This window comes from Rhodamnia argentea, chromosome 2 (assembly GCF_020921035.1).
Source record: "Rhodamnia argentea isolate NSW1041297 chromosome 2, ASM2092103v1, whole genome shotgun sequence".
Classification (NCBI taxonomy): Eukaryota; Viridiplantae; Streptophyta; class Magnoliopsida; order Myrtales; family Myrtaceae; genus Rhodamnia; species Rhodamnia argentea.
This window is the reverse complement of record NC_063151.1, coordinates 24,750,821-24,775,073: the sequence shown is the minus strand read 5'-3', so window position 1 is coordinate 24,775,073 and position 24,253 is coordinate 24,750,821. Positions and strand designations below refer to the sequence as shown.

Below are 24,253 nucleotides of genomic sequence, written 5' to 3'. Positions count from 1 at the left end.
TACAAAGTATGAGACCAACCTGCATCCCCCCAGGAATGGAAAATGTGACATCATTCAATGCAGCTGGCAAGGAAGGCATGTATCTCATGGTAACATGCTGAAATTCGATCAATCCTTGAGAAGGCCAATCTAAATTTGGTGGTGGGTGTCCACCAAGTTGTTCTTGAGGGACGTCCATATACTACAAGAATTTGTAGAAAGTAAGCATGGCATGGAAAGAAGTAAACAAAAATTGTCATCCACTCAGATTCATACTTGAAGAGTTCTCTCAACCGAGACCATCTCTTTTTCTGTTTCTGTGAAGCTTGTCAAAAAACTACCAAGCAGAGACACCATTGGGGCTGCATATGAGAGGGCCAACCCCACCTGTGAAAACGTCACTTGAGCTTCAATTGTATCACCAGTCTCAAGTTGGAGGAGAAAAGAGAAACATAGTCGCAAAGTTCACAAGAGGCAGAAATCAATTGGATGAAAGGAACAAAACATGTACCAGACCAGGAGTACCAAAGTTGATGGGCAAGAAGCCACGAGATCCAACAACAGACATGACTGCAACGAATGAGATTATAAATGCTGCCCACAACTGAGAGAGAAATATTAGTCTATACACGTAGACAGATGCAAGCATCCCTTATTTATTGTTAAAGTTCGATAGAGAGTTGAAAATTACTGATGTATCATACTTTGACAAATTTGACATTTCTTGAAGTCGAAACATGAAGAAAAGAAGTCCCATTGACATAATATGTGTATTGACTCCGGATATACCTGTAGACGCAGGGAAAGCCATAAGCTCGCTGTTAACTCAGAGAGAGAAGTCCGCTGATATAGCACTATTTGCTCGGTGAATCTGGTGAAAAAGAAATTCTGTCCAACAGCCAGAATGATGCCAATATTAATACAAAGACTGTAAATAGCACAAGCAAAATAACCACACAAATCAGTAGTTTAAGGACATTTTCTCATGGACGATGAAGTCCTAGTTACATTGTAGGCACCTGATTTCAGAAAGATTCAATGATTTTCCTTACCATAGTAAGACTTGGTTATTTGTATACATAAGTTGATACTGAGCTACTCAATTAAAGATAACTGTCTCTTCTACAGTGCTCAAACTGCTCAACTAGTTTCTTAGTTACCTTAATTTACCATCAAGTCATCAAATTTTTACCACTGAAGAACAGTCAAATCACAGTCTGCAATTAGTAATATCCTTTAAGCAGCAATACCATAATAAATCATGCCTGCCTTCTGAAGATAGAAATATTCTGCTATAAAAAGGGTCTGATGAGAACATCCAATGTCTACCTGAGACTTGAATGCACGTATAGTTGATGATCCATCGAGAGTCTCAGTGAAAGATGCATAGATAGGAGAACGAGTGACGCTGTCTAGCCTTCTTAACTCCCTGGAAGTCGATCTGTAAAAGAGCTGTTGAACTTCTAAGTTACAAGAGAGCTCCGAAGTCATATGTCAGAGTAATTGCTCTTTTTTATTTGTTTTCATAAAAACCCTTGCTCTGGAAACTATGTAAAGCAGTATTTGTAAAGATCAACACTTGTGCGTCTTACATTTCTCATGTAGTTTTTGGGTAGGTAATGGAGACCTTCCAGTAATTCACAGGAAACCATTTTAAACAAAAAATCAACTGCTTGAACACCTCCCACCCCCATACTTACAAATGAGAGGTCAACAGAATAGGAATGCTAATGGTTGCTTCAAGGCATCATACAATGTATTTGGTGATGTTGCCTTTATTAGTGTGTTCTAGCGGAATCTGCCATTCCTATATTTTGAAATTGATTTTGTGCTTCTTGATATGACATGGAAAAAGTTTCTTTAATCCCCCCAGGCTGTCATAACAAGACCTTTTTTTGACTATATGACAATTTTCATGGACACCAAACACAAACCTTTGCAAGAGCCTCTCAAAGAAAACTACGTAAATGTGACTACAATGCACATGCATCTATCATCTTGGTTGAAGAGTATTAATGGTAATAGGTACACTTGGTGTTCTGCATATTATTGTTACTAGATTACCGTTAAGTGCGTTAGATAAGGTAGTTATGGATTTGGGCGTTAGAATTGATTGTCTCGCTTTATGCTGTTTCAAAAAATAGCCCCCTCTGCAATCTTTCTTCAATGTGTATAAATAGAGATGTAAACAACTCTCTCTCTCTCTCTGGACAAAATCCTTTTGCCACTGAGGGTAAATCATTTGGAATATTCCAAAATCTCTCATTTTTAGCCAGCTAGAAAATGACCCTAACCATTAATCAAAATGAAGTAAGAACATGCAACGGTGCGAATTTCTTCATATGCTAAACCAATTCAATGTCCTATTTATGGAACGTCTTAACATGATATATACAGTGAAAGCTCTCGTGTTCTTCACATGCACTAATCAATCGACTTCTGAGAATCATCAGCAATTTAATTCATACCGAACAATTTAAACCCTGCCTGAAGAAGAACCGACATTTATTAGTACTGTGTACCTGTAGCTTGCTGTAAATGTACCAGAAGGGCAATAACATAAACAAGAAGAAGATCTGCATAAATGCATTAACACCGGAATATATCTCAGAAGGGAAAGGGGGAAAAAGCAAGAAAAAATTACAACATAAGGTCTCAAATACTACCTGGACATACGATAAAATGACTACAATCCCCAGAAGACCAACAAAATTTGCTAGAAGGATATTGAGGATAAATGGAAGAGAGTCATCAATTGTATAGAGGTCCGAAGAAAATCTGCATCACAAATATCATCTCAGAATAATGAAAACAACAAAACCGGGAGAATCAGAGGAAGTTACCCTGACCTATTAAGTATTCTTCCACTGGGTGTCTGGTTGAAGAACTTTACAGGTGCATCAATTAGTCTTTGAAGTAGAATTTCATGCACCGTTACGGCAGCTCTCAACCCACCATATGCAAATGAGAAAGCTCGTACTAGCGTGAGAATCGAATTTACAATACAAAAGATGCAGAGAACAACCTGCCTCAATCCCATAAAAGACATGGAAAATGAAATTCTCTCAGTAACATGCTATGCCTTGTGGGGAGGAGTTATTACATAGTAGTGATGCACTTCAACATCATGTGATCCCTGTGACCAGGTCGAGATGCCCCTGTAATTTGCAGGAATAACACTTTCTATGAAGAGAATAAACTTTTTTGGAGATAACTGGACGTTTTACTGTAATTGTGAACATGGTAGGCCCTTTGCAGAGGACAATGATGATGGTTGTAACACCAATGTTACCCAAAAGAGGGAGAGTAAGAATCCTTCAATTAATCTATTCTTGCTGGATCACTTTTGAGTAAAGCATTTCAAACCAATTTCTGTGATGAAGTATGAAATAAACGTTTGAAATTTGCAACAACACAAACGGAATAACTCTGACCAGGTAAAAGGATGTAGAGGATGCTAACTCAATGCCTCCTTTTGTTGTATCAACCCAATAGGAGAGCCATAGATCATTTCCATTACGTGAGGCTTGCATTGAAATTGCCGCAAGGAATATGATTACTGCAACAAGCCAACCTGAAAATGCAGCATAATTTCTGCCACAATGGCAACAATGTGGGCGTAATTAAAAATCACATAGGTTTGACAAATATGTTGTAGAATTTACTCAAGTTAAAAGGAAAAAAAGAAAAAAAAATCATTTCTCTAAAGTAAAACGTCAAGCAACAACAAATACCTGTATACTGCAAATTCAACTTTGCCTTCTTTTCTTTCCTCTTCTTCGATAATCTCTTGCACCTCCCCAGCATTTAATTGAGAACTATTGTCCTGTTGAAGGTCCTCGTTGGCTCTCATGGAAGAAATCTCATGTTCATGATCATGGCTTTCATGCGATGTACTTGCAGTCATTGTGGAAAAGAAAGCTGAATATTGTGAAATAGTCAAATCAGCTGGACTTCCAACCCACCTTATGTGCCCTTTGTCCATCACAACTACCATGTCAGCTAGAGATATTGCCTGTCCAGCAAAGAAAGTAGAAGGAGCAGTGAGGAGACGTGTCTATGATGGGCCTCCTATTTGTCTACTATTAAGTTCACAAAAGAAGTACGAGGAACAAATAATATGGAGTAAAAACAGCTCGAAGTCTAAACAAAGAAAGATTTGCCCATATTAATTATAACAGAAGAGCCCCCAGAAAATATGTGGCGGAACATAAAATCTGTTTGACATTGGAACTTAAATGGATGAGGCACTCAGGACAGTAAGCAACTGAGAATTAGACAGTGTCCTAGCATCCGATAACAGTCGGTTCACGTGGACCTTCCTCTCCTTTAGTTTTCACAGCAAAGCAAGTGTACTTGGCATTGGCAACACAAAAAACTAACAGTACACAATGTTGATTGAATACAGGCTTAACTATCTTATGACACCCTAAGACTGAATAGACTTATGACCCCCAAAAGCACCAACTAGATAAAAAGAATCGCTTTGCTTCACTGCTGCAGAATGGAAGACCTCAGCATGAACAGATTGAAAACTCAAAAACTTTTGAGAAGTGAAGAAAGCCCACCTAGTTTTTACAAAAATAGAAATTTATCATTGTTTAAGCATACTCTTGAACCTCCTTGACTGGATTTGGCATGTCCCACTGAGAAAATCCTTATACATACAAGAAATATGTCCTAAACCAACAGGCCTTCCCTACTCCCGCCAGTGGCATGCTATAGAAGGCCATGATCCCATCTTAGTTCTCAATTAATAATAGATCCTCAATTAATTAGGTCAAGTTAAAGGAGATAAACCCTTTTGTCACGTGTCATTATATCATTGATATGCCGTATTTTAAAATGCAGGAAAAACAATCTGGTAATGGTACTATTGACGAGATTGTTTCCTGTTCGAATGCAAGGAGATAAGGTGGTGAGCAATAAAAGATTTATTGTAACAAAAGAAGCAAAAAAGAATGTTTGTATTATAGCTTGCTTGTTGCTCTAATTTTCAAAAGGAATGTTTGTATTCTAGCTTGCCCGTGGCTCTAATTTTGATTCAGCAGGCACCATTTGCTAAGCGTCTGAAGGCAGCCATCTAATCCTGAACTATATATACTTTTGGGCAAGCTTACATTCATATCATCTCAATCGTATGCATTTTCTTGTAACATTTGCTTTTGCCCCAGCTATTAAAGCAGAACCAAAGTTTCAACTTAATGCAAATACGTACGCCATAAAATTAACCTGAGGGTTGTGTGTACAAAGAACACGAGTATTTTGCTCTGTAAGAGGTCCCAAAATCGCGTGATTTAAAATCCATTGAGCAACTTGAGAATCAACAGCACTCAGGACATCATCAAGCATCAAGATGTCAGCGCCACGATATATAGCCCTGCCATAAATATATAATATCATGAGACAGTATTTTCAAAATTGATTATCCCATCAAAGAATAACGACAGTAGCAGGCAGGACCTAGCCAAGGCAAGACGTGCTCTCTGTCCACCAGATAAGTTAATTCCTTTTTCTCCAATATAAGCCATGTCACCTCCAGCCATCAGAGAGATATCAACATCCAGTGCACATGCTTGTAGAGTATCAGAGTATCTGCCCAGAAAATAGAAATTGCTGAAAAAAAGTGGGAAAAAGGACATGCAAAGCAGAAGAATAATTTTTCGAATTTTCATGCTTTTTCTAATCAAGTCCCTATACTTTTAATGTATCTATCAAGTCCTACTTCCACAATCTTTCTAATTTAAGTCTCTTCGACACAAAATCTGATCAAATTCAGCAGAGGTGACTGTCAAACGATGCCAAAGTATAATCTGAATAAAATATGCGGATGCCTATGGAAAAATTTATCGAACATAGACAGTGTCGGAGTGCCACATATATATATTTAGCCAATGTGGACGCCCACATTGGCGAAATTTTATCCACGTCGTACAACAATGTCGTCTAATGGCCAGGCCAACCGAATTTGGCTGGATTGGGGGTTGGAGGGACTTGATTAGAGAATTTGTGAAAGTAGGACTTAAAAAGGGAAATTAAAAGTACGGGCACTTATTAGAAAGAGCATGAAAGTACAGAGATGAAAAGTGGAATTTTTCCCATTACAAACTGAAATGATCAATGAGGAGAGAGTTAATTTCTACTCATCCATATAGCCCAACCTCTTCGAATCATATTTTTTCCCAAACAGTACATTCTCACACAATGTTCCTGACATGATCCACGGAACCTGCACTTCCACCATTGCCAATGTCAGAACAATATGTACTGCAGAGTTTAGAAAAGGATACTCATACCAAGAAGAAAATATAAACCTGTGGTACATATGCCACAGAACCAACTGAACTAATTGATCCACAAATGAGTCGCATCTCTCCCAATATTGCATTTAACAGGGATGATTTACCCGAACCGACCTGAAAGCGGTCAGATCTCAGATGTAGGATAGACTAGATGTATAAAGAATATACTGAGTGCGTGCAAAGTCAGTCAATAATGTTTGACATCACTTTGATTCTTTTTATGACCCACTTGTTACGATTCTACATACACAACCTTATGCAGTCTGTCAGTGTAAAATCTAGACCAAGAGCCAGAGATCTCCTTCAGACTAAACAATAAGTGAGAGCAGACCATAGCAGCAGCAGCCATTCAATCATGCTCATCTCTTTTGCAATGCGGGCTTAGTTTCGAATATGAGGATTGTTCAGTCCCTATGTATCTTCCAACAATCTCATCACCGAGTTAACAATTCTACTTATAGTAGATTACATGCATAACATTAATTGGTTCATGAAAGTATATCCGCAACATGTCACTTAAATTAAAAAAAATCGCGACTAATCAACATGAGAATCCAAGGAAAGGCTGGTATGTCATTAAGAAATCTCACCTCTCCAATTACTGCAACAAGTGAACCCTTTGGAATGGCTAAGGAGACATGATCTATTACCGGACTCAGCTGTTGCATATTGCTGCTTGACCAATTATAACATGCATCATACATCACAACTGCCACACGGTCAGAGCTAAAATGAGACTTAGTGCCCCCAGAAACCAATGAGGAAGAACCCACTGCACATTGTTCATACTGGTGCTCAGGACAGCTAAGGAACCTACTCAACCGATTGGTGGATATGAAGGCCTAAAACAATTTTGGAGAGAAAGTATACCAGTAAGAGAACTTTAATTACAGTAAAGGAGTTATCACCAAGCTAAGAACATGAAAGACTCACATCAATCAGTCCATTAATGACCCAAGGGAATGAGTTAAGTGGAGAGATCAACGTATTAAACAGAGCAAGACAAGTGAAGACCTGCAATAAAGGTTCAAAGATTTAACCTCTCGAACAGTAAGTAAAGAGTGTACCAGTTTATCAAATGCATAGATGAATATGAGCCAGGTGTAGCACATACTTATAAATATAGGCATATCAAGATCTTTAAAACTGCTGTTTTTACTTTGTCAGTTACTTTACCGTTGCAGCATCAAGTTGATGTCCCATTAATGTGTAAAGACCAAATGTGAATAAAGAGAAAAGTGTTGGTGTGGTCGCCCAAAAGAACACACACCATGCATCCAAGTACTTCCGTGTCTGGAAAAAAGCATCACACCAGCATTTGATCGTGTCAAAAACTAAGAGAGAAATGTAATTAATTGAATTAGTATCAGGGAACCAGCAATTTAAAGCAGTCTCATACCTTTAAATGCTTAACTTCTAAGGATCTCGTCTTCAACAACCAATTTGAGAAAATAAGCTCCCATCCATACATTTTCAGAGTGCGGATATGAGACAAAAGTTCACCTGTTCTCCTAATCCTGTCAAATCTCAGAAGGCAAGCTTATTAGAACACTTGTGAGCTTATGACCAAACTCATGGGATCCACAGTTGGTTGACTATCTACAGTCATCAATTTCCCACTGTCTCAATATGAACATGGGCACAGAACATAGATCGACATACCTGGCTATTCAATGAAATAACAAAGTTTGAGACTTCAAAAAATCAATTTAAATGTCATTAGTTTTCTACAATTTTGCAAACAGCACTATCTCACAAATGTCTGATCTTCAAATATGATTGAATCTCAGCTCCATCTAGTGGAGTATTATAAATTTTTAAGAATCTTATCAGGTAATGTATCTCTTTTGATGCAACATAATTGGTGAAGAATGAATAGTGAACAAGGGCATACTCCTTCCTTGTTTTCAAACAGAAATTTGTCAGCTGAAGTAACCAACGGAAGTCACCAGGATCGCTATACCCCATGGATAATCATGATCCAAGTGAATTGATCCAACTTTCAGTATTCCTACATACCTGACCAATAAAACTGGTGGACTGCTTGGACACCCAACATTCTTGTCCGATGTAAACTTATCAACAGGAATGCTACCATGTTAGCTAATCATAGGCAAAACATTTACATTCTTCACTTAATTTTGGTTTATGGAATCATAGAAAGCACCTTTAATAAGTGGCTCCATTGCTTTATTTGATTAACTGTAGCTAGTGTTTTTATTTATTTCCCAAAACAAAGCCTTTTGAAAAGGACCACTGTTTGAATAATTAATTGTGAATCACCCACAAAACAAATGCTTCCAAGCCTCTTACAGTTCAAATAAGCGACCCAACAAAATCTGCCCCCTATGTACTGCTTGTCGACAAGATATACCCTGTTCCAAGACCTACACCTCAAACCAAGTGTCCCACAATCTAGGTAATGAATGACCAATCATGTTAAGACCTCGTTACAAAATTCAAGCCACTTCTTGCATGATAAAGTGTGGTGTTTTTCATCTAATCCTGGTTGAATCTAAGGAGTACTAGTTTTTGATACTCACTTTGTGTAAACAACATGAGCAAGACAGATTTGTTGCATAACAAGACTGCAGCCCTTCAGACCAAAATTTCAGTGATGATCATAAAATGCACCTACCTTTCATCCTTTTGTTTCATCATGTTCTTTGTAGCAGCAGCAATCAAAGTCGAAATCCACTTATTCACTGCAACAGGAGATTCAGGAATTAACAAAAGAAAATATTACATTTTATGTTATAAGATATAATAGATGACCCTCTGACAGCACAGTCATCGACTTGTGTCGTACCTGGTATTAGCAGCACAGTTATTGCGACTCCAGCAGCAAAAGCAAATTTGACTTGCATATATAATAAATACAAAGCCACTCCTATTTGCAAGGGCAAGCTGGTATGGAGAGAATTAGCATTATTTGGAGATTACAATGACAAAGGCCGAAGATCCAATACAATGCTATCTTATGCATTACACCTTGCACTATCCGCTTCATATAAACTGCTAACTACCAAATTTCCTTGAGTACCTTAAATAGATAAAATAAGTCATCTTAAAGACATTGTCAAATTAATTAAAAGTGGAACACATCTTTCACAATAACAACCGATAGTCAGAATTATAAGTAGATAAAAAATAAGCGAACTTACTTTACACTTCACCAAGATCCATGTACCCAAACGTGTTCATTTTGTGGATTAAGTCATCAAAGTCAATCCACCAGTACTTTCAAGATATGTCTCCATGAATAGAAATATTTATGAATGTCAACCTATTATACACTTTTAAACCCAATTACCATCAACTGCAAACATTTCCAAGAATTAGAAATCTAGATGTTCCTTTATAGGTTTCTTTCTAGGAAAATAAGAGAAAATTGGATACGACTCACCTGAAAATAACTGGAGAAGAAACAAAGCAACTATGGAAATAAGGAATGTACTTCATGACTAAAGAAAGAGATCTTACCTCCACATATCATGGAAACTGTTACACAAGTTGACAGTTCGATCAGCATCTATAGACATGAACGTCTGAATTTCTCCACTAGAAAATTGTGCTTGCTCTGCCAGGCTAACGGACAGACACTGAATATACAAATGAAAAGGTTGGACACTCATACTAACAGCGCATCAAGACTACAGCAATCTACAACACTCATATATAATATTAAAAAGCTTAATCACGCATAACATCATCTTTATCTTTTTGTTCTCATACCTTTTCCAGAAGATGCATGAAATAATGACGATAAGTACTTATTAAAAATGAAAGAGATAAAATGGGTAGAGCTCAAGAAAAATGCTAGAACATATACAGCACCCAATGAAACTCAAGACAAGGGCACAATACCTTAAAATAAACAACAAACTAAGAGCTTGCCTCTTAAGAAATTGGATTGCACACCCGAATGCATGATGCCAGACCCGATTGATTTGAGGTTTGACAAAATGCGTCACGTAAGCAAGAAATCTACAGGGGCAACACCTACCTTTTTATAGATGATAGTCATGATACTGGATCGTAGCTTCAGCTTCAGCTTTGCAAGATGAAAGGTATATTGTGTGTCAAGAAAGGACCTGCGACATCCAAGACAAACATTTACCCAATCAGATAACTTGATACAACGATCCACAACATGTAGAGAATTTTACACTGCATCAGGCATACAATTCTTGATATCTTCTGTAAAAACTAGCTAAAAATACTTGCAATTGTGAAAGAATATTATCGGATTCATAAATAGGGTGTGGTATGGTTTTAAGCTGAATAGCACTATTGTCACTAGTAAAAATTGAGCTTCAAACCATTAGTTAGTCATTCCAATAATATCAGAGGGTGATTAAAACCCATTTTCAAGTTTCCCGACAAAATGAAAAATCATTTTAGTCGTTAGAAAATTATGAAAAAAAATTATGGTGACTTTTAAAAGTTGTTAGTATCTACATGTCTATATGATACAAGGCACTCAATGTGCTCGTGGGATAATATTGAAATAATAAGTGTTGATGACTTTAAGTGATGCAAATGAAAACAAAAATTTCGTTTGGTAATTGCATAAGACTAAATGTTGAATATGATAAATCTTTACTGAACATGGAAATGGAACTTGGTGTAATTCAATTAAATGAATTAGAACATTAAATAGTTTTTGCGTTGATTTTAACTCAAACTAAGTAATGCTACCAAACACATTTATTCTCATAATTGCCGAATGGTTTAATTTTCAGTACTAAGATGTAATCAAACAGGGCCTAAACAGTAGTCTGATTTCAATCTCTAAAAAGGCAAGAACTTTAAGCTAAAGGCTATACCAACATCAAAAACTCTATTTCAGCACTCCAAAGTTTATAAAGTTCTTAACTTTCAGATTCCACATGATTTTGTAAAATCTTGTTCCTTTCTTCCTCATGCTTAAACTGAAAACTAATTCCCACATGACTTGAACAGATATTTCGCTATTTGCTGGACAGATTATATCTTGGTTTGAACCCACAAAAATAGCCTCTGCAAGGGAAGAGAAAAGCTCCGGACTGCGCAATACAGGAGCTAATTCGATTAGATAACATTCTATCATGGTGAGACTTCAATATGTTGCCATAAGACACTTAAAAGCTCCCTGAAATGACAGTTTGCTCATTCCTCCTGCTTTAGTACGAATTCTTGCAAGTGCTTCAGCAGGCAGCAATTTTTATCAATTTTTCATTTAATCATCATTTATAACAAAGGCCTGGAAAAATTAATTGAAAGCTAGGACTCAAATGCTCATAATTGTAATTTAAAAAATAGCTTATCATTGAACTCGAAAAGGGAAAAATACTTGACAATAGATGTGAGGCCTAAGGATATAGCAAAGACATAGCCATCCACGTTCCCAGAACCTGAGAAGGGAAACAAAATCTGGTCAAAATCTATTGATTTGTTATTCCATTGAAAGAAATCAGTCTAAAGAAAGATTAATTTTTCAGCCAACAACTCTAAAAAGGGAAAGCAGATTAGTTGGGAAGATGAGCTATGCTGGAGGATTTTTTTCATATGGCTCAATAGGACTTTGCATAACAAGAACGATATGAGGAGGCAACAACTGATACCTAAAAAGATAATAAACAGGAACAGGAATCATAGAAATTTAACGCAATGTTGTATATGCACGGTGCATACTTCACTCTACCCTAAACCAAACTACAATGGCCATTTACTTCTTTCAATACCAAAGGGAAATTTGATCCCCTTATAAACTGCATCATTTTTTGTCAGTCCACGTATGAACAACTAAATCTCCAGAATTAGCACCTGCCAGAGCTTCAAAACCATTAGCTGCATTCATTCGCAATATCTTGTTGAAGCCATCAATGTATTGTATTTCAGCATCCTTTTGTATTTATCAAGCAATGAATCTTTAGGAAAAAAATTACACATACATTGTAAGGGAATTCATTTTAGAGAAAAAGATTATCAATGCATAACCTCTTTGAAGGGATCGAATCAACTTGTTGAGAAGCAAGGGTCCAGCAAACCCAAGCAAATCATTGACCACCTGGAGCACATTCTAAAGTTTTCAGAGTGAACAAACATAGAGGAAAGGAAAGCATATGACAAAGCACTTGCCCTGAAACTAAAACTTACACATCATGCGTAGCAAAAAAAGCAGACAGCATGTAACCTTGTCCACTCTAAAGGGTAATAAAATCAATAGAAAAACCAATATACCGAGAAATCAAGAGCCAGCAATAAAAAATTTCAGTCTCTCAAAAGTCCAAATCCTGGGTTTTAGTCTCCTGACAACCAAATTGCTATTCATATCAGTTTTTTATAGAACAAGAGACAGAGGCTCAACGAGTGGACTATTTGTGAGATTGTTCATAATGGGAAACTCAGGAATTTCTTAGAGTTAACAAATCATCAACAACTGAACATTCGAATAGCTATGACCTTTACCACTTGTAAAAAATAGTTAAACAATGCAAGGTGAAGAAAAGGCAGTCTGCTAAGGTTTCTGAACCATTCAGTCATCCTATCACTGATGGAGCATCACATAACATGATGGGCCTAATCTAATAGTAGCCACCTTTTCCAAACATCTTGAATTTTCATTTTTAGCTAGTGCATCACATAACATGATGGGCCTAATCTAATAGCAGGCCACCTTTTCCAAACGTCTTGAATTCTCATTTTGGAGCTCAATTTGCTTGTCTGCTTCTGTTATGAGTGGTCATGGAATATGCAGACTGCATAGGTCATGGTTTTTTATGAGATTCCCTGAGTCAGATCTTGATAGACGCCTCAATCAAACAAACTAGTCAGGAGACCAGAAAAGGCAGCATCAATCTTAACAAATAATGAGGTCACTATTACTATACAAAATTTTGTAGTGAAATATGTATCAGATTGGGGAAAAACTAAGATATATTACCTTCAGTAGACCTAAACGAAGGTAAGACCACCCATAGGCACAGTAAAGCGCTTTGAACAAAGATGGCTCATTAGAGTTACAGTTCCACTGATCTTGCCAACAGCTGAACAATCCATCGTGACAGGAAGAAGGATCCATATCGGAAGGTAGCGAAAGCAAATCATCAAAGTCAAGTTGCTTTATTACACCCCGATTCATCACTTTAGCAATAGATTTGAACGTCACAAGATCCCAGTAACTCTCTGCAGTTCCCTTTCACAAGCAAATAAAACAAAGAGAGGGTGGAAGAAAAAGGTCACATTTGCACCATTCTACATCTTCCATAGATAGAAACAGAAGTAATTAAAGCTATTCGTCTTCACACAGCTGTTTTTTTTCATATATTAGGAGTAGGAAAATGAATGAGAGGACAGTTACCAATCCACAATCTAGTAAAAAGCGGTCCCTAAACAATGGCAACAATACTGTAAAATCTGAACAAACTACTACAACAAGGCCTCTCGTGGTTTCGTATATATTTAGCAACTCAAATACTGGTATACATCATGCAATGGCAAAGAAGGACTCTACTTCAAGGATGCTTGTCAATCTGCAGTAGCATTTGTTCTAATATAACTTAGTAATTTCAGAATAGATGTATTACAACGTAATCCTATAAAGCTCATACTCATATCTATAGTTTCTACTACCAATCACTTAAGTAGCAAAATTGACATGGTTTTGAGACTTAAGAATGGTTCTAACTTTTTGTCAAGATAGATACATTGCAGGTTGAAAGAAATCCGGAAAAGAATTAATCAGGATAACATGCCCACAGCCCACACTGAAATAGAACCTTCAGCAGGTGCCATCATTTTCACTTAATAATATATAATGCAAAACCTAGTCATTCTGCCCTGGCATATCCTCCTCTAAGAGTATCAGGAATAGTTCTTAAAAAAATGATCAATTACCCTGCAACATAACTGGAGATACAAAGCAAAAGATTCTGCTGTGCCTATAATGGATATAACATCACACCAAGTGCCTGCGTATAATTCTCTCAGTTATCGTTCAGTTCAAATCAGCAAAGGTAGTTTCACAATCTAATCCTCTTTTTACAAACATAAGCCTAATTGGCTGATGGTACCAAGAGTAATCGTTTCACCAGAAATGATCAACTACCTTCCAAAAGGCTTCTTTTTTCTCACTTTAATAATAAGAGAACAAGCCCAAACACGTTTGTATTGTTCTCTGTGTATTTATTTTGCAGGGAAGTAATCGTTTTAGTAATGACCCTGGTGCATAGCTACAGCTCATGCGAGAATAGATGTATTCTTACATATCCTTCAGTTCAAATTAGCAAAGGTGATTTTACCTTCTAATCAGCTATCTACAATCACAAATCCGATCAGTGACGGTCCTCAAATAGCTTCACTGATGTATCAACAATGACTTGGATTCTGATTTTGTCTCATGCCTAGTAGGCTTTTTCATCATCTATTTCGTATACGAGATCTTAGTACAACATAATTTAGAAAACATGCCACCGGACTTTAGATGTGGAAAGTGAAAGCAAACTGACGTTAGAATATTTGTGACTGTTAAAACTTATTAGGCTTATTTGTTAATAAGGGTATTTTGGTCTTTTCGATTATTACTAGGGTATACATATTGATGTAATCCACAACTATCGTATAACAATTTTTCTTCTCTCTTTCGTTTTCACGCTTTCATGGTATCAGAGCCGAGTTAAAACCTAAACCTAAAATAGCCACTCGTCACCACCGATCTCCAGCCACTGCGAATCTCATTGGAATCGTTGGATCCGACCGGCGACCCGTCGTCCGGCGACGCCTGGGTCGGCGAGCCCAAAAACGACGTCGTCCGGCCCCTACCTATGCTTAGCTATGAAGTCTCTTTGTGAATCTCCTTCACGTTGATCCTTCAAAGCCGATCGATGGCCTTCAATGATTTCTATTTAGCGTTGATACCCCGGGATTCTATTTACAAGGTACTGATTTTCTTGCCCTCGTTCTTTGATCGCTAGTGCTTTGGAGAAACAAAAAGAAAAAAAAAAGGGAAAGAAGGCCCCCGCTTGTTCGTCGTTGATAGTGCGGTTGCATGTCAAAATAATGGTTTTGAAGAAACATATGCCACTAAGGTTATGTCAGAGCAGCATTTAGAGGAGAAAGCAGAATTTTTTTTTGGAATCGGTGAATGCTTTTGCAAGGAGCACTCGGAGTGAGAGTCTAGATTTTGTTCCCCAAGGAGCATTGCGAATGGTTTTGTGGTTGTGTTGGCGTTGAGTTCGTGGTTTTATACGATCAAACTTGGAGCTGGTCGGGTACATGTTGTGGATTAGGCTAAGTTGGGCACTCCGATTAATGGAGTTTAACCCGATGAGAGCGGAGCGGTGATTATTGATTATTGATTATTGATTACAAGCGGTTGGTTGATTTGCTTAGTGTTACCGATTGTGATAGTGGAGTTAAGTTCATTGTTTATTATTGAGTTATGGCTGGAAACTCGAGTACGGATACCGATCTTACTAATTTGAAGTTGAGTTACTCAAGCTAGATGGGACCAATTATCCTTCTTGGTCTATGGCGATTGAGACATATCTTTTGGCCACCAAACAACAGAGTTATTTAACTTCTTTTCCACCTTCGGATACAACGAAGATAGATGATTGGCGTTAAGGCGATGTTGCCATTCGGACGTTGTTGTGGAATACCATGGATTCCAAAATTAGTCCTCAATTTATGCGATGTACATCAGCTAAAGCCATTTGGGACAAATGTGCTCTTATGTTTTCGGGTCGAGATAATATGACTCGTGTTTGTGATGCTTGGGAAGAGCTATTTGATCTACGTGCGGGAGATATGTCTATATCAAATTACTACTCCAAGTTCACCAGCCTTTGCGAGAAATTGGATACTTATTTACCCGCCACCGATGACATTAGAGAGTTGGCCAAGCGTCGGGAGGATATGAGAGTTATGTTATTTCTCCGGGGGCTTGGTCCTACTCATTCTTCTCTTCGACAGCAGATTACTTCTCGGGGTACTCTTCCATCGCTTGATGAAGTTTTCTCTCGGGTTCTTCGGTACACACCTGACTCATCATCTATACCTGTCGCAAGTGCTATGGTTTCTCGATCACCTAGTAATCGTGGAGGTCGGGGACGTGGTCACCGTGGTCGTGGCGGATCTGGTTTCTCTCCCGGTCGTGGTCGTGATGGAGCTAGGGGTGCTGGAAGTTCTCGTTATTGCCACCATTGTCGCCGAGCCGGGCATACCGAGGCTTATTGTTATACCCTTCATCCCGAGCTTCGACCACATGTTGCTTATGCCGATGTTGTTGAGTCTCCAGTGCAAAAAGAACCTAATCGATCACAGGAGCTGCCTAGCACTATTATGCTATCTCGCGCTGAGTATGAGTCCTTAGTTCGTCCCAACCAGGTGGTGGATTCCTCTGCTCCTACCGCTACTCCGGCACAGACTTCCTTAGGTAATTTTTCTTGTTTACTCTCTCTCGCACCCACTTCCCGGGTCGTAGACTCAAGTGCCACCAATCATATGACCGGTAATTCTAAATTATTATGCGGTATTACCTCTATGTCTCCTAGTTCTGTTACGCTTGCTGATGGTTCACGATCTCGGATCACCGGTCAAGGGAATATAACTTTGGGTCCCTCTCTTTCTCTCTCATCCGTTTACCATTTACCAGCTTTCCCATGTAACTTACTTTCCGTTAGTTCCCTTACCGCAGATTTGAACTGCTCTGTGACATTTACCTCTACTCGTTGTATCTTTCAAGATCCGAGGACCGGACGGATGATTGGTGGAGGGCATGAGTCGAATGGGCTGTACTACTTGAACAAAGATCTTATTGCTGCTGCTGCTCAGAAGAGCACCACCTCTGACTTCTTTCGGATGCATTGTCGTATGGGTCATGCACCGTCCGACGTACTTCGCCATTTCTCTCTGTTTTTCGAGTCTATGAGTCCTATCCAATGTGATGCCTGTCAATTTGGCAAACATCATCGGGTATCTTTTCCTTCTCGTGTCCAGAGTCGTGTGTCAAATCCTTTTGAGTTGGTACATTCCGATGTTTGGGGACCATGTCGTGTCGGAGATATGTCCCGTTACAAGTATTTTGTTACATTTGTGGATGATTATTCCCGTGTAACGTGGTTATATTTAATAAAAGATCGAACTCAAGTCTTTTCCTGTTTTCGTATGTTTTACTTTGAAATTCTCAATCGGTATCATGCTTCAATTAAATGCTTGCGTTCTGATAATGCCAAAGAATACATGGCTAGTTCTTCCGGTTTTCAATCATTCCTTACATCTCATGGAATTCCGCATCAGACATCTTGTCCCTATACCCCCAAGCAGAACGGGGGTGGCGAACGAAAAAATCGTCATCTCTTAGATGTCGCTCGTTGTCTACTTTTTCATATGAACCTCCCCAAAATGTTCGGGGGGCATGCTATTCTTACATCATGTAATCTCATAAATCGTCTTCCTTCCACTGTACTTCGTGGAGGCATACCTTTTTCTATTCTTCATCCTACTAGTCCACTTTTTTCTTTACCACTTCGTGTGTTTGGGTGTGTTTGTTTTGTGCATCGTCTTGATCCTGGTCATGATAAGCTTGATCCACGGTCCGAAAAGTGTGTATTTCTTGGGTACTCTCGAACTCAAAAAGGGTACAAGTGCTATAGTCCCGTTAGTCGGAGGTTGTATATCTCAAAAGATGTAACATTTTTCGAGGACCGGTCATATTACTCTTCTACTGACCAACGAGTGACTCCTTCCGAAGATATTTTATCCTCGGCCACGACTCCACTACCGCCTATCCCATTGACAAGGGTGCCCAAGCCGTCACCCGATTTTCAATTTTTCGACCGGACCTATCAATGACGTCGTTACGTTCAACGTGAAGTAGTACGATCGCCACCCGCATTGGACATGTATGCTTCTCCACCAATTGATCTCCCGACCTCTGATCCACCGGTTTCTTCCGAGCCTGATTCTACTATAAATATTCCCATTGCATTACGCAAAGGTACGCGTTCTTGTGTCGGTCAACCCAATTCCCGATTTGCTCCATATACTGGTTTGTCTAGTTGTACACATACTCGTTATCCTCTTTCTCGGTTTTTATCTTACGATTGTCTTTCTCCTACATATTCCTCGTTTGTTGCTTCTTTATCTACTGTATCCGTGCCGAGCATCATTGCGGAAGCTCTTACCCATCCAGGTTGGCGGCAAGCTATGGAGGATGAAATGCGGGCGCTACAGAATAATGGGACATGGCAGCTTACACCGTTACCTAATGGCAAACAAGTTGTGGGGTGCCGTTGGATTTTTACAAGAAAGTTTCAACCGGATGGGTCCGTTGAACGTCCGAAGGCGCGTCTGGTTGCCAAAGGTTACACCCAAACTTATGGAATTGATTATGATGATACATTCTCTCCCGTCGCAAAGATACCTTCAGTTCGTGTTTTCATCTCTCTTGCTGCTCGATATGGTTGGACTCTCCATCGCCTTGATGTCAAGAATGCCTTTCTTCATGGCGACTTGACGGAAGAGGTATATATGGAGCAACCTCCGGGGTTTGTTGCTCGGGGGGAGTCTACTAGTGTTTGTCGCCCGCATAAAGCATTATATGGTTTGAAACAGTCTCCTCGTGCCTGGTTTGGCCGTTTCGGTGATGCGATTATTCGGTTCGGTTTGCAACGTTGTACCGTGGATCATTCTGTTTTTAGCTCCACTTCTCCTAGGGGGTGCGTGCTCCTGGTTGTATATGTGGACGATATTATCATCACTGGTAGTGATTACGTAGGTATACAAAAGTTGAAACAGTTTTTACAGACAGAGTTCAGCACAAAAGATATGGGTAATCTGCGGTATTTCTTGGGCATTGAGGTAGCCTACTCGCGTAATGGTATCTCCTTATCACAACGAAAATATGTTCTGGATATTCTAAGTGAGGTTGGTTTTCTTGGAGCAAAGCCTGTTGATACTCCAATGGATCCTAATGTGAAACTTGATGCAGAACAAGGTGACTTACTTCATGATCCAAGTAAGTATCGGAGGCTAGTGGGTAAGCTCAATTATTTAACCGTCACTCGACCAGATATTTCTTTTGCTGTTAGCGTGGTTAGTCGGTTTATGAGTGCTCCTCGCACTACACATTGGGAAGCAGTGCTACGTGTTGTTAAGTACTTAAAGGGAGCACCGGGTAAAGGTCTTTTGTTCAAGAATCATGGACATCTTAATGTCATTGGCTACTCTGATGCTGATTGGGCTGGGTGTCCTATTGATAGGAGATCGACTTACGGCTATTGTGTGTTCTTGGGGGGCAATCTTGTGAGTTGGAAGAGTAAGAAGCAACAGGTTGTGTCTCGATCGAGTGCAGAGGCAGAATATCGGGCCATGGCTCATCCGACTAGCGAGTTGCTTTGGTTGAGGATGTTGTTATCCGAACTTAGCATGCCATCCTCAGCTCCCTCGGTTACGTGTTGTGATAACCAATCCGCTATGCATATTGCTTCAAATCCAGTCTTTCATGAACGCACGAAGCATATTGAAGTAGATTGCCATTTTGTGCGAGAAAAGATTCGGAACAAGAAAATAACACTTGAATACACACGGACCGAGGATCAACTTGCTGATCTTTTCACTAAGTCATTGCGGGGTGGTAGAGTGATTATGTTGTGTAACAAGTTGGGGCTCTTTGATGTTTATGCACCAACTTGAGGGGGAGTGTTAAAACTTATTAGGCTTATTTGTTAATAAGAGTATTTTGGTCTTTTCGATTATTACTAGGGTATACATATTGATGTAATCCACAACTATCGTATAACAATTTTTCTTCTCTCTTTCGTTTTCACGCTTTCGGTGACATACAAAAATCCCTTCCCGGATTCCAAGAACAGGATATTCAGAATCAAGAATTTTCACTAGGTAGAACATCGAACAGAATACAAACCTGACGGATAGGGATCACTGAAGAACTTACCGAGCCCATATGAGAATTTGCCTCGGCATCCTCATTAAAGGAAAGAAGTGATTGTTCCAACTGCCTACAATTTTTACCATCACATAGAGTCATCCCGAATCCCAATACTAGCAGATAGACATACCAATATTAGTAGCTCAAACTAGACCACGCAATCAACATGCTAAGTACCTCATTAGAGGTATACAATGACAAAGCCAAGAGAATCTAAAATTAAATATTTTTCTCTCTTATCAGAGTTATTGTTACATTCAATCACGTGTATTCCCGACTTATGATTTACTTATTAGTCATATTTAACATGTCAATTGCTAGTCAAACAACTTTTGTGTTCCAAATGCATTGAGTGGAAAAACACTCTCCTTGACTTGTAATTAGACCAGTACATCAGTAGTATCATTCTGCACCACTGCATTTTCACTACCATCACAATTTGACTGAAAATTTTGACAAACCATGATCGACGTATGAGAGATCAGCAGTTACATGTGAAGCACATAATCTCCTGCTGTTCCAGTACATTTTAAGTCCACAGAAGAAAATAACTGGGAAGTTAAGAAGATCCAGATAATACCTGCTCTTAGAAGACGCTCTTTTCACCCTGATAACATTCAGCGAAACCCCAAGCATAACATCCACCAGAAACATGCAGCTCTCATTTAGACACGCTAATACCTGTTCAAGATGCAACTCTTTTAACACATAATGCGAAATCTTAATCTTGTCCCATACACATTAAGTTATGTTGGTAACATCCTGGGAGACAAAAATTTGCCCATTAAGGAAACTTATGAATTATGCCAAAACTTAGCCCTCCTGTAAATTAAATTCTAGGGATTTAATGGCTCAGATTACCAAATAAAAACAAATCAGACACTGTTGCATTTGAGCAGGCACATTGCCACTGGCGACCACAACATGGATCAAAATAATACGGTGCTGATGCAGCAATTGAATATACCAACACAGAATGGTAAGAAGAATTTTCACAAGGAGCAATGTCACCTCCAATGACCGAAAAGTTGCCTGCAGATTGGGGATCATGAGCAGTGGCTTTATTGCCCACCAGAAACACAGAACCCTGTTATAAAATATGGAGGAACCGCACAGGCACTTCAAGGCCAATATTGTTAGTGCCTGCAAAGTAGAAAGAAGAGAGCTACAGAAGATAAATCTAGGAAATGGCGCCATATTCTATGAGGTAAAACCCAAATATAAAGCTAAGAAACTCACCCAGACTGCAAACCTAGAACATCTGAAAAGCCATGAATGATACGTAACCAAGCCTCCGTGATAAGCAGTGTTCAGCATGAAAGCCACGTCCAGAAATGAGAGACTTGCTCCAAGGATTGGAAGCACATAGAAAACTGCTTTTTCGAAAAAGTTCATCTGAGTACAATTCACAACACATGAACATGCATGTCAGACAATAGACACTGATGAACTGAGACCAGAATAGAAACGTGAATTAAAGTATAAAATTGTCTTGAATGTTTGATTTATATGCATCAAGAATAATAGGTTAACTGTGATTTGAAGACTAGTGAGTGCAAATAGGAAAAGACAAAAGTCGGAGAGGCACATCCAAAAGAGAGACAGACCCTTGAGTTGAAATGATACAGAGATATTTGAGAAAGCCACTTCGCAATGTGAGAGGGTTGCGGGTTATAGACAGAGTGATGCCACATCAGATGTATTTTTTTGTAGTAGTCTATTCTGGTATTTTCCACATCAATTGTGCAAAAGTGATGAAGCAAGTTCTAAGATCTACAAACTCGAAGATCTTTGGGACTGTGCCAGAATATCTGAAGAGTGGGGACGAGCAGGAGAAGAAGTAAACTAGATGAGTTTTAAGATGATAAACATGCCAAGCAAAAAAAAAAAAAAAAAAAAAAACAAGAGATTTCACAATCTAAAAATCCCCATGGAGATGTCCAATTTACAATATGATGTAAGTAATTGAAGTCAGGGAAGCCACACACACAAAATGTGATGGAGAGAAAAGCTGAACGATTAGCTTAGCTGAGCAGAACATGCCTCTGTGATTTGATTCTGATCAAACTGATCAAACTGGTCAAAACACATTTATAACTTCCACAATGCAATGTTATAAAGGTTAAGAATTCATGCCCGCACAGATGTTAGATGCCCAATGTGTACATCTAAACATTCAGTGGACTGGTGAACCTCCTTGTTTGTCATGATTCTGATAGGACTGAACATCAGCAGTCGAACACACATCAACATACAAGTAAACAGCAATATATAATACAACCTCTTGGTTGAAGTGATTCATGTAGAACCAGAACCTACCCTCCAAGTTCTCTGTATGTTCCTGTTTGTAATGCCTAGCATGGCAATCATGAAAATGGTAACAACATTCCCTCCAAACGCCAAAACTGTGGACACCATTAAGGAGAAGCGAATCCAAGAAAAGTGGCACTGCCATACTACTGAACCGGAAAAGACAAGGTATCAAATTTAAAGGATATATATTACTGAAGCACTCGGACAATCTATTTCCATCCCACACCTGAAAAACCAAAAATAGTGTTCAATCAAAATCCACTAAAAAGAACAGATGCTCTGTTAACTAAAAAACACCAGAAGAAATAAAAAAGTGACCATAATTTCTGCTTACCATAGAGCATCCAAATGAAATATCACAGCAAGTACCATGAGGTTATATCCACTCTCAATAAAAATTCAAGGGAAAATGAGAAGAAGTTAATGTACTCTTACTCAAAATTCAAAATTGCAGTAAAACCTTCATTTAAACGAGAATTTTCTTTTTTTTAAACTTCTTTCAAGGGTTCACCATTCTCCTTTTGACGCGGACCTCGAAATGCTTATTTGGACAAACAGGATTCATGGGTCACTTTCCAATGCCGCCAGTTCAGACATGGTGCCAAGAAGGCACCACAACAAAAAACAATGAAAGTTAAGATGGCGGAGGCACCATTGCCCAGCCACCAGAGATAAAGGCTGAGTGTGTCACTGATCCCATCCGACACTAATATGAGAGCTTTAAAACTCTAATCATGACAGCAAATTGCCACTGATATTAGAATTCTGAAACTGAAATTGCTCCCCTGAATACTTCTAATAGCGATAATCGCCACCATGGTTAGTGTTGGTGGCAACTTTGGATTTGAAACCCAAATGTGAACGGGCATGCATGCACGCAGAGAGAGAGAGAGAGAGAGGCTGAGAGGTGGCAGCAGCAATGCTTCATGCCTTCTTTCACATAAATCAAGAAAAGTACAGGAGTAACACCATCTTGAGCATTTCCTCGACTAAAAGTCTAACGGCAAAACAAACTGCCTTGCATCCCCTCCAAATAAATTCATTGCCAGAAACAATCGGAGGATGAACAGTATACCCTTTACAAAAGTTTGAGGATTGTTTTAAAATGGAAGTTCCGGGCTGATTCTTGTTTTTTGAGCAACAGCACAGGTACTACTTCATTTTTTCCGACATCTAAATCCATGGACAACCACAAAATTGGTATAAGCTTATAGCAACATTTTTCGCGGTAACACAGAGAAATGTAAAACATTAGACAAAACACAACATTTGTTCTGTATTCATTAGTTAACGCAGATGTGATGGACAAAATCTTGTGGTACACAGCCTCTCCGTGTAACCACATACATCGGTACCATCAGAGGCAGAGAGGCTAATCATTTCCGCGCCAGTCACCTAGACTAAAGCTCTACCCGTTTTCGCGGTTCTAACGCACGACTCGAAGGACATAAAAGAGAACCCTTCGAGGGGAAAAACCCCAGCGGGTGGAAACAAGCAGGAAACCTTTCGGTGCGCGAGCATAAAGGCTAAAGAAGAGGAGGAGGAGTAAATGCGAAAGCGTACGGATGGAGAGCCGGGGCAGATGAGGTGCAGCAAGTCCATTGGAGCTCGAGGCGGAGGAAGAAGAAGAAGAGGGACGAAGACGACGAAGACTTCGAAGAAGCAGGGAGAGGGAGAGGGAGAGGGATAGGCAGTTACGTGAATACGAGTGCTGGCTGAAGAA

The 24,253-nt window shown here is 39.1% G+C and overlaps 2 protein-coding genes across 3 annotated transcripts in view; both read right to left on the bottom strand.

Annotated features, from left to right (window-relative positions):
- The window catches only part of LOC115752759 (phosphatidyl-N-methylethanolamine N-methyltransferase), a 14,972-nt gene extending 12,790 nt beyond the window's left edge, over positions 1-2,182 (bottom strand). Inside the window, exon 1 of the mRNA XM_030691104.2 lies at positions 2,173-2,182. The gene's annotated coding sequence lies outside the window, so the exon portion shown is untranslated. The remainder of the gene's footprint in view (positions 1-2,172) is intronic.
- Positions 1-24,253, bottom strand: part of LOC115752747 (ABC transporter C family member 13) — a 26,269-nt gene extending 2,016 nt beyond the window's left edge. The window contains exons 1-32 of one of the 2 annotated variants that reach the window (XM_030691081.2): positions 24,094-24,253; positions 22,716-22,756; positions 22,537-22,624; positions 21,457-21,612; positions 21,229-21,360; positions 20,798-20,898; positions 20,224-20,287; positions 13,210-13,461; positions 12,264-12,333; positions 11,617-11,677; positions 10,288-10,375; positions 9,765-9,883; positions 9,091-9,188; positions 8,920-8,986; positions 7,681-7,798; positions 7,458-7,574; positions 7,215-7,295; positions 6,872-7,123; positions 6,294-6,395; positions 6,141-6,208; positions 5,443-5,574; positions 5,212-5,359; positions 3,714-3,994; positions 3,414-3,573; positions 2,829-3,004; positions 2,646-2,757; positions 2,502-2,555; positions 1,309-1,431; positions 769-867; positions 491-583; positions 256-366; positions 20-181 (exon numbers count right to left, since the gene is read on the bottom strand). In XM_030691081.2, the coding sequence (XP_030546941.1) occupies positions 20-181; positions 256-366; positions 491-583; positions 769-867; positions 1,309-1,431; positions 2,502-2,555; positions 2,646-2,757; positions 2,829-3,004; positions 3,414-3,573; positions 3,714-3,994; positions 5,212-5,359; positions 5,443-5,574; positions 6,141-6,208; positions 6,294-6,395; positions 6,872-7,123; positions 7,215-7,295; positions 7,458-7,574; positions 7,681-7,798; positions 8,920-8,986; positions 9,091-9,188; positions 9,765-9,883; positions 10,288-10,375; positions 11,617-11,677; positions 12,264-12,333; positions 13,210-13,461; positions 20,224-20,287; positions 20,798-20,898; positions 21,229-21,360; positions 21,457-21,612; positions 22,537-22,624; positions 22,716-22,756; positions 24,094-24,132 (3,765 nt within the window). In that variant the 5' untranslated portion in view covers positions 24,133-24,253. Of the gene's footprint in view, positions 1-19; positions 182-255; positions 367-490; positions 584-768; positions 868-1,308; positions 1,432-2,501; positions 2,556-2,645; positions 2,758-2,828; positions 3,005-3,413; positions 3,574-3,713; positions 3,995-5,211; positions 5,360-5,442; positions 5,575-6,140; positions 6,209-6,293; positions 6,396-6,871; positions 7,124-7,214; positions 7,296-7,457; positions 7,575-7,680; positions 7,799-8,919; positions 8,987-9,090; positions 9,189-9,764; positions 9,884-10,287; positions 10,376-11,616; positions 11,678-12,263; positions 12,334-13,209; positions 13,462-20,223; positions 20,288-20,797; positions 20,899-21,228; positions 21,361-21,456; positions 21,613-22,498; positions 22,625-22,715; positions 22,757-24,093 lie in introns of those variants that run through there. The other variant, XM_048273722.1, reaches the window with a different exon arrangement.